The sequence below is a fragment of the Oncorhynchus gorbuscha genome, linkage group LG24 (genome assembly GCF_021184085.1).
Source record: "Oncorhynchus gorbuscha isolate QuinsamMale2020 ecotype Even-year linkage group LG24, OgorEven_v1.0, whole genome shotgun sequence".
NCBI lineage: Eukaryota > Metazoa > Chordata > Actinopteri > Salmoniformes > Salmonidae > Oncorhynchus > Oncorhynchus gorbuscha.
The window spans coordinates 11453846-11464449 of NC_060196.1; the positions used below are offsets into that span (position 1 = coordinate 11453846).

General features: G+C 45.9%; 3 protein-coding genes across 3 annotated transcripts in view; all 3 read right to left on the minus strand.

Annotated features, from left to right (window-relative positions):
* Window positions 1–10604, minus strand: part of LOC124012438 (zinc finger protein 606-like) — a 1040669-nt gene that overhangs the window by 898675 nt on the left and 131390 nt on the right. The window lies entirely within an intron of this gene.
* Window positions 1–10604, minus strand: part of LOC124012437 — a 971157-nt gene that overhangs the window by 862499 nt on the left and 98054 nt on the right. The gene's annotated exons all lie outside the window — the stretch shown is intronic.
* The window catches only part of LOC124012427 (zinc finger protein Gfi-1-like), a 60939-nt gene continuing 57151 nt past the window's right edge, over window positions 6817–10604 (minus strand). The window contains exons 5-7 of the mRNA XM_046326030.1: window positions 10446–10557; window positions 10177–10298; window positions 6817–8677 (exon numbers count right to left, since the gene is read on the minus strand). Of these exons, the coding sequence (XP_046181986.1) occupies window positions 7724–8677; window positions 10177–10298; window positions 10446–10557 (1188 nt within the window). The 3' untranslated portion in view covers window positions 6817–7723. The remainder of the gene's footprint in view (window positions 8678–10176; window positions 10299–10445; window positions 10558–10604) is intronic.

Sequence of the window (10604 nt, forward strand, 5' to 3'; positions counted from 1 at the left end):
ACGTCGGCACCAACGATGTTAGGATGAAACAGTCAGAGGTCACCAAGCGCAACATAGCTTCAGCGTGTAAATCAGCTAGAAAGATGTGTCGGCATCGAGTAATTGTCTCTGGCCCCCTACCAGTTAGGGGGAGTGATGAGCTCCACAGCAGAGTCTCACAACTCAATCGCTGGTTGAAAACTGTTTTATGCCCCTCCCAAAAGATAGAATTTGTAGATAATTGGCCCTCTTTCTGGGACTCACCCACAAACAGGACCAAACCTGGCCTGCTGAGGAGTGACGGACTCCATCCTAGCTGGAGGGGTGCTCTTATCTTATCTACCAACATAACTCCTCTATCTCCACAATGAAATAGGGTGCAGGCCAGGCAGCAGGCTGTTAGCCAGCCTGCCAGCTTAGTGGAGTCTGCCACTAGCACAGTCAGTGTAGTCAGCTCAGCTATCCCCATTGAGACTGTGTCTGCCTCGACTTAGGTTGGGCAAAACTAAACATGGCGGTGTTCGCTTTAGCAATCTCACTAGGATAAAGACCTCCTCCATTCCTGGCATTATTGAAAGAGGTCGTGATACCTCACATCTCAAAATAGGTCTACTTAATGTTAGATCCCTCACTTCAAAGGCAGTTATAGTCAATTAAATTTACATTTACATTTAAGTCATTTAGCAGACGCTCTTATCCAGAGCGACTTACAAATTGGTGCATTCACCTTATGACACCCAGTGGAACAGTCACTTTACAATAGTGCATCTAAATCTTAAAGGGGGGGGGGGGGGTGAGAGGGATTACTTATCCTATCCTAGGTATTCCTTAAAGAGGTGGGGTTTCAGGTGTCTCCGGAAGGTGGTGATTGACTCCGCTGTCCTGGCGTCGTGAGGGAGTTTGTTCCACCATTGGGGGGGCCAGAGCAGCGAACAGTTTTGACTGGGCCGAGCGGGAACTGTACTTCCTCAGTGGTAGGGAGGCGTGCAGGCCAGAGGTGGATGAACGCAGTGCCCTTGTTTGGGTGTAGGGCCTGATCAGAGCCTGGAGGTACTGAGGTGCCGTTCCCCTCACAGCTCCGTAGGCAAGCACCATGGTCTTGTAGCAGATGCGAGCTTCAACTGGAAGCCAGTGGAGAGAGCGGAGGAGCGGGGTGACGTGAGAGAACTTGGGAAGGTTGAACACCAGACGGGCTGCGGCGTTCTGGATGAGTTGTAGGAGTTTAATGGCACAGGCAGGGAGCCCAGCCAACAACGAGTTGCAGTAATCCAGACGGGAGATGACAAGTGCCTGGATGAGGACCTGCGCCGCTTCCTGTGTGAGGCAGGGTCGTACTCTGCGGATGTTGTAGAGCATGAACCTACAGGAACGGGCCACCGCCTTGATGTTAGTTGAGAACGACAGGGTGTTGTCCAGGATCACGCCAAGGTTCTTAGCGCTCTGGGAGGAGGACACAATGGAGTTGTCAACCGTGATGGCGAGATCATGGAACGGGCAGTCCTTCCCCGGGAGGAAGAGCAGCTCTGTCTTGCCGAGGTTCAGCTTGAGGTGGTGATCCGTCATCCACACTGATATGTCTGCCAGACATGCAGAGATGCGATTCGCCACCTGGTCATCAGAAGGGGAAAGGAGAAGATTAATTGTGTGTCGTCTGCATAGCAATGATAGGAGAGACCATGTGAGGTTATGACAGAGCCAAGTGACTTGGTGTATAGCGAGAATAGGAGAGGGCCTAGAAAAGAGCCCTGGGGGACACCAGTGGTGAGAGCGCGTGGTGAGGAGACAGATTCTCGCCACGCCACCTGGTAGGAGCGACCTGTCAGGTAGGACGCAATCCAAGCGTGGGCCGCGCCGGAGATGCCCAACTCGGAGAGGGTGGAGAGGAGGATCTGATGGTTCACAGTATCGAAGGCAGCCGATAGGTCTAGAAGGATGAGAGCAGAGGAGAGAGAGTTAGCTATAGCAGTGCGGAGCGCCTCCGTGATACAGAGGAGAGCAGTCTCAGTTGAATGACTAGTCTTGAAACCTGACTGATTTGGATCAAGAAGGTCATTCAGAGAGAGATAGCGGGAGAGCTGGCCAAGGACGGCACGTTCAAGAGTTTTGGAGAGAAAAGAAAGAAGGGATACTGGTCTGTAGTTGTTGACATCGGAGGGATCGAGTGTAGGTTTTTTCAGAAGGGGTGCAACTCTCGCTCTCTTGAAGACGGAAGGGACGTAGCCAGCGGTCAGGGATGAGTTGATGAGCGAGGTGAGGTAAGGGAGAAGGTCTCCGGAAATGGTCTGGAGAAGAGAGGAGGGGATAGGGTCAAGCGGGCAGGTTGTTGGGCGGCCGGCCGTCACAAGACGCGAGATTTCATCTGGAGAGAGAGGGGAGAAAGAGGTCAGAGCACAGGGTAGGGCAGTGTGAGCAGAACCAGCGGTGTCGTTTGACTTATAATAATCTTGATGTGATTGGCCTGACTGAAACATGGCTTAAGCCTGATCAATTTACTGTGTTAAATGAGGCTCACCACCTGGTTACACTAGTGATCATATCCCCGTGCATCCCGCAAAGGCAGAGGTGTTGCTAACATTTACGATAGCAAATTTCAATTACCAATTTAAAAAAAAATGTTTTTGTCTTTTGAGCTTCTAGTCGTGAAATCTATGCAGCCTACTCAATCACTTTTTATAGCTACTGTTTACAGGCCTCCTGGACCATTTACAGCGTTCCTAATTGAGTTCCCTGAATTCCTATCGGACCTTGTAGTCATAGCAGATAATATTCACATTTTTGGTGATTTTAATATTCACATGGAAAAGTCCACAGACCCACTCCAGAAGGCTTTCGGAGCCATCATCGACTCAGTGGGTTTTGTCCAACATGTCTCTGGACCTACTCACTGTCACAGTCATACACTGGACCTAGTTTTGTCCCATGGAATAAATGTTGTGGATCTTAATGTTTTTTCTCATAATCCTGGACTATCGGACCACCATTTTATTATGTTTGCAATCGCAACAAATAATCTGCTCAGACCCCAACCAAGGAGCATCAAAAGTCGTGCTATAAATTCTCAGACAACACAAAGATTCCTTGATGCCCTTCCAGACTCCCTCTGCCTACCCAAGGATATCAGAGGACAAAAATCAGTTAACCACCTAACTGAGGAACTCAATTAAACCTTACGCAATAACCTAGATGCAGTTGCACCCCTAAAAACTAGGAACATTTGTCATAAGAAACGAGCTCCCTGGTATACAGAAAATACCCGAGCTCTGAAGCAAGCTTCCAGAAAATTGGAACGTAAATGGCGCCACACCAAACTGGAACTCTTCCGACTAGATTGGAATGACAGTACCGTGCAGTATCGAAGAGCCCTCGATCATCCTATTTTTCCAACTTAAGTGAGGAAAATAAGAACAATCCGAAATGTATTTTTGATACTGTCACAAAGCTAACTAAAAAGCAGCATTCCCCAAGTGAGGATGGCTTTCACTTCAGCAGTAATAGATTCATGAACTTCTTTGAGGAAAAGATCATGATCATTAGAAAGCAAATTACGGACTCCTCTTTAAATATGTGTGTTCCTCCAAAGCTCAGTTGTCCTGAGTCTGCACAACTCTGCCAGGACCTAGGATCAAGAGAGAGACTCAAGTGTTTTAGTACTATATCTCTTGACACAATGATGAAAATAATCATGGCCTCAAGCTGCATACTGGACCCTATATTCCAACTAAACTACTGAAAGAGCTGCTTCCTGTGCTTGGCCCTCCTATGTTGAACATAATAAATGGCTCTCTATCCACCGGATGTGTACCAAACTCACTAAAAGTAGCAGTAATAAAGCCTCTCTTGAAAAATCCAAACCTTGACCCAGAAAATATTTAAAAAACAGCCTATATCAAATCTTCCATTCCTCTCAAAAAATTTATAAAAATCTGTTGCGCAGCAACTCACTGCCTTCCTGAAGACACAATGTATATGAAATGCTTCAGTCTGGTTTTAGACCCCATCATAGCACTGAGACTGAACTTGTGAAGGTGGTAAATGACCTTTTATTGGTGTCAGACCGAGGCTCTGCATCTGTCCTCGTGCTCCTTGACCTTGGTGCTGCTTTTGATACCATCGAGGCTCTGCACCCACATTCTTGTGGAGAGATTGGAAACCCAAATTGGTCTACATGGACAAGTTCTGGCCTGGTTTTGATCTTATCTGTCGGAAAGATATCAGTTTGTCTCTGTGAATGGTTTGTCCTTTGACAAATCAACTGTAAATTCCGGTGTTCCTCAAGGTTCCGTTTTAGGACCACTATTGTTCTCACTATATATTTTACCTCTTGGGGATGTCATTCAAAAACATAATGTGAACTTTCACTGCTGTGGATGACACACAGCTGTACATTTCAATGAAACATGGTGAAGCCCCAAAATTGCCCTCGCTAGAAACCTGTGTTTCAGACATAAGGAAGTGGATGGCTGCAAACTTTCTACCTGATCTTTTGACGAACATATCAAGACTGTTTCAAGGACAGCCTTTTTCCATCTACGTAACATTGCAAAAATCAGAAACTTTCTGTCCAAAAATGATGAGTGTGAAGGTGAACGGAAAGGCTCTGGAGCAACAAACCGCCCTTGAGGTCTCTGCCTGGCCGGTTCCCCTCTCTCCACTGAGATTCCCTGCCTCTAACCCTATTACAGGGGCTGAGTCACTGGCTTACTGGTGCTCTTTCATGCCGTCCCTAGGTGCGTCACTTGAGTGGGCTGAGTCACTGACTTGTTCTTCCTGTCTGGGTTGCCCCCCCCCCCCCTTGATATCCCTCTAGTGAAGATACCCCTCTAGTGGAGTGGGTGATGTGCTTCGGCAAAGTGGGTGGGGTTATATCCTTCCTGTTTGGCCCTGTCCGGCGGTATCATCGGATGGGGCCACAGTGTCTCCTGACCCCTACTGTCTCAGCCTCCAGTATTTATGCTGCAGTAGTTTATGTGTCGGGGGGCTAGGGTCAGTTTGTTATATCTGGAGTACTTCTCCTGTCTTATCCAGTGTCCAGTGTGAATTTAAGTATGCTCTCTCTAATTCTTTCTTTCTCTCGGAGGACCTGAGCCCCAGGACCATGCCTCAGGACTACCTGGCATGATGACTCCTTGCTGTCTCCAGTCCACCTGGAGGTGCTGCTGCTCCAGTTTCAACTGTTCTACCTGCGGCTATGGAACCCTGACCTGTTCACCGGACGTGCTACCTGTCCCAGATCTGCTGTTTTCAACTCTCTAGAGACAGCAGGAGTGGTAGAGATACTCTGTGATCGGCTATGAAAAGCCAACTGACATTTATTCCTGGGGTGCTGACTTGCTGCACCCTCAACATCTACTGTGATTACTATTATTTGACCATGCTGGTCATTTATGAACATTTGAACATCTAGGCCATGTTCTGTTATAATCTCCACCCGGCATAGCCAGAAGAGGACTGACCACCCCTCTTAGCCTGGTTCCTCTCTAGGTTTCTTCCTAGGTTTTGGACTTTCTAGGGAGTTGTCCCTAGCAATCGTGCTTCTACACCTGCATTGCTTGCTGTTTGGGGTTTTAGGCTGGGTTTCTGTACAGCACTTTGAGATATCAGCTGATGTAAGAAGGGCTATATAAATACATTTGATTTGAGGGATGCGGTTGGAAAAATGTAACCGCTCTCATAGGTAAAGCTATGGATGCAAGAACTCACCATACACTTGGGCTCCAGAGTGGTGCAGTGGTCTAAGGCACCGCATCTCAGTGCACGATACGTCACTACAATCTCTGGTTCGAATCCAGGCTGTATCACATCCAGCCATGGTTGGGAGTCTCATAGGGCAGTGCACAATTGGCCCAGCATTGGCTGGGGTAGGTGTCACTGTAAATGTTATAAAAATTCTAGTTTTAATCATGTTTTGAGGCTATATAGTGTTTGTTTACATTTACTTTGTTTACAAATATTGGACGATTGTATATTTTGGGTTCTGATGGGGTTAGACAGATGAACTAAGCTCATGAGGCAATTCTAAGTTATATTATTGAAGAATCAATGGGTACATATTAATTTATGAGAACAAAAATGTATGTAGAAACTGCAGATTGCCCCTTTAAATGGATAATCTGCAGTTACTTCATACATATCTGGACTTATTTTTAATGGTTTGCACCCATTGATTCTTGGGAAACTCCGGTATCATCTTTCTACAGTGGAGATTTCAGAGCTAAACGGTTCACTCAATATGGGTGAAAATACAAATTAAAGCTGACAGCCTGCACTTTAACCTCCAGCCTTCATTGAAGGGAAGAGAGGCTATTATGCTTGGTTTTTAATCCATTTCAACCAAATGAAAAAGAAAAATGTTTATTCATACAAGAGTTACCGGCATAAAAAGCACGTATCTTCTCTTGTTCCATGAGTATAAATGCAATCTGTGTCACGGCTGGATAAGTTGCACTTCCGCTCACAAAATCCATGCCATTACCAAGTGAGTTACAACTAAGACCTGATTTTCATTGGTCTTAAATGTCTCGATATGCGCTGCATTAAAGTGTCACTTTTGCACATGTTTTCAAGGACACACCTTAAATATTGCCACGCCTCCCACCTCAGAGCTAGTGAGCTGAGATTAGTCAGGTCAATTGCTGAACCTTGCGCATGTGTTGGAAAATGCCAGTGTCAGTTTTTACATACTCAAATTGCAAACTAACCTGTACTTGCCCTGCCATAACACCAGCCGGAAATAGAGTCCCACATCTCCTATGTTCAGTATCTTTCAAGCTGAGAGCAGACTTGTTTAGAAAGAACAGCATGTTAGCAAGAATAGAGTAGAACATAATAGAATGACTTTATTCCATCTACATCACCTCAGTAAGGTAAATATTAAACTGTCCTTGTTCTAGTCTAGGTTGTTCTTGCCTAGGTACTGTCTCTCTAAAAACAGGTACTTACACAATCCTATTTCAAATGACAAATTAACAAAGGGTTAATGAGTGGTTAATTGTCCTCTTACCTGGTGGTGAAGTGGTGCCCAAAAATTCCCAAACAGGAAGAAAAGGTGCCCTGTGTAATTAATTTAATGTGAAAGTGACATACACTCTAAATGACCTAAAATAATAGAATCCATATTGGTATTTCACAGTCAGGCCAAAATGTAGATGGAAAGAGGCCTCATCACTGTATCCGTGCCATTATGGGCAGCGCCACTGAGCCTATCTCCATTTTGAAGTAGCCAATTTTATTCCTCACGATTGCACAAAGTTCTTTTCCCACAAATTGCATTTTGAATCATTTGGCATAGGCCTAACACTTGTGTGCACATTGCGAAAATGCGACAAAATAATAGTTCAGCAACATTGTAAGATTCTAGATCTGTTCCATCAGCCTTATTGACACAGGGTATACCTCCACTACACTACTTTGATATGCATCGTGGGGATTAAGAAGTGAGTATACTAATTGCCCACTGCCATTCTGCCCACCTCCAGAATGCCACTGCTCTTACTCCAGGTCACTTCACATGATAGCTAAAGTATGGTCCCCTGTGTACATCTTCACATTTTTATTTATTTAACTAGGCAAGTCAGTTAAGAACAAATTCTTATTTACAATGACGCTCGGCCAATTGTGCGCCGCCGTATGGGCCTCCCAATCACGTCCGGTTGTGATAGAGCCTGGAATCAAACCAGGGTCTGTAGTGATGCCTCTAGCACTGAGATGCAGTGCTTTAGACCGCTGCGCCACTCAGGAGCCCTCTCTAGCCACACTGCTCCAATTTCTCCACACTGTGGACACTCCTATGTCTGATAAGGCTACTCCGGAAGGAGAAGCTCTTGTAACATAGTTTGCACTTGAAGGGCCTCTCCTTGGTGTGAACGGTCTGGTGCTCCTTCACATAGTTTGCCTCAGCGAAGCGCTTCCCACATGTAGAGCAGGCGTAAAGCTTGTCAGCGTCTGTCCTAACGCTCGGCCTCCCACGTTGTGACCCAATGACACCAGAGGAGGTAGAAGCAGGAGCGACCACCCTCAGGTGGTTCGTCTTTGAGCTCCCTCCTTGACCTCTAGCCATTGTTTGGGTGTTGTTGGGATTGTGTGCTGTGTTATAGGCTAGGTACCTCTTTTGGTGAACACCCATCCTGACCTTGTCTGTATTAGTGGGGTAACCATGAGGTAACTGAGGAAGGCTAGACCCTGGTCCAGGCTTTCTATGAACCCAGTCACCAGGTATTAGAGGAGACTCTGAAGGAGAAGACACACTTGCTGATAGACTACCACCAGGGGAGTCTCCCACCACTCTCTGTGAAGGCTGAAGCCCAGGGTGACCTGCTCTGTTCATTGTGGATACTGTGGTGTTTGTATCATAGGAACAGGAGGGTCTATCTCTATCATCCCCAGGCACTGCTCCATCCCTGCACTGAGACTGTGAAGAGAAGGGTCTGGGCTGCAGACTGGATCCCTGACTGGAGCCCCCGTCTCTCTGATGACCACCAGGACTGAGGTTGTTCAGTCCACTTGTCCACTGGTTGTGTTCTACGTGGTGGTGGAGTCTCTGTCCCTCATGGTTCGATCCTTGTTCCGACTCTGGAAGGAAGAGTGATGGCCCCTGATCTATGGTTTTGATCCGGGGCCATGGTTTGTGACCAGCCACCTCAGAGGTCCAGTATTTCCAGCCAGCAACACCGGATATCAGCAGGTCCTCATGGACTGCAGACTTTAAACACAAATTTAACAGAAAAGTATAACGTTTTACATTAGAAACTTTGCGGTACACACAAAAATATGACATTATTAAATGTTTACCACAGTCTAGCCCATATCAAACACTGTGATTCAAGTACCTACATTTTTCTTATTTTACCTTTATTTAACTAGGCAAGTCAGTTAAGAACAAATTCTTATTTTCAATGATGGCCTAGGAACAGTGGGTTAACTGCATGTTCAGGGGCAGAACGACAGATTTGAACCTTGTCAGCTCGGGGATTTGAACTTGCAACCTTGGAGCCATTGGAGTGTATTATAAATACATAAATATAAATAATGTCCATATGTGTTGATTAAAAAAATGTATAATGTTTTGTTTCACTGAGATAAGGGAAACTCAGTCGCTGCAACTATTTTTTTAAATTGTCTCTCAATTTTGTAATTCAGTTCAACAAAATAAATGGTCATACAGTTAAATCTAGAACCTTCACTTTGATAGAATATATTTTTAATTATTTTGAGGGACAAATGTAATAAGACACTTGGTATTTCACTATAAACCACAGCATCAAACAGGACAAGGTTCTCACTTTTCATCAGTGAAGGATTTTTACAGACACCATCCATCACCATATCATCTACTCTGCCTCATCATACACATTATTTCCTCACTTCCCTACTACATACAAAACCAACAGAATTAATTACAAACTAACTAATACTATATTACATGTCACTATACATGGGCCGTGTGCATTTTCTGCTGGTGTATCCTGAGATAGCTCCTCTCTGAGAACCTCTTCCTGCAGTGTATACAGGAGAACGGCCTCTCTCCCTTGTGGACCTTCAGGTGGATCTTCAGGTGGTGCTGGTGGGAGAACCTCTTCTCACAGTGGGGGCAGCTGTAGGATTTCTCCCCTGTGTGGACCCTCTGGTGCCTCTTCAGGTTGGATGTGTCTGGTAAACTGGCCCGGCACAGGTGGCAGCCAAATGGTTTCTCCCCCTTGTCCATCCTCTGGTGGATCTCCACCTGCTTGGGGAAACTGAAGGCTTCCCCACAGAACGAACACAGGATGCGCTTCTCCTTGCCACTATATTTGCTGATAGCACTACTACTGTAATTTGTCAATGGGCTTGTCTGAGGTCTGGTTTAACATTAGGAGAGTGTGAGGAGGATGAAGGCCAGGGAGTGTCTGTGTTGTTGCAGGGTCCATGTTCCAGTTGATAGATCCTATAGAAGGCAGGCTGAAGGCAGCACCTGTTAGGGTGTTAACCTGAGGCACCATCAGTCTCTCTGAATCACAACTATAGGAGCAGGATGGAGCATCGCTAGCAGAGTCTGTGTCTGTTCTCTTCCGCTGCATATGGACACCTCCCTGTCTCTGCAGACCAAATCTACACCTCACCCTGTTCTCAGCTAATCTGTTGTCATGGATACTAAGTTTGGTTGTTTTGTGTTCGTCAGTCTGTTTCTGGTTGTGGTTAACAGTGTTGTTCCCATCCACTGACCTCCACTATGTTGCCTTTGGTCCCGGCTTGCCCGGTGATGTTGTCCCCTGGGCCCTTGGCTGCACCCGTATGGTAATCCAATATGGCCGCCCAGTCGCCTCTGTTATCGTCCAGCCAACCACCTCCAGGAAGAGTTTAGAAAATAGACTTTACAAACATGGCAGAGAACTCTACATTTTGATTTTTTTGTCATCAATAATAGCCAGGTGCATCACTATTCCCACTGAAGATCTATTACTGTATGTAGGCTATATGTATTTCTCCCTTACCTTGCTCCCCCATCTTTAGTCCACTCAGCAGGTCAATGTTCTCTGGTCTTTCTTCTATTGTCTCCTCTTTGACCAGCAGCAGATCAGGCTTCCCATCATCCATGTCTACTGACTGTAAGAGATACAGAGTGAGAGGATGTTGGATCAAGAAATCTGATA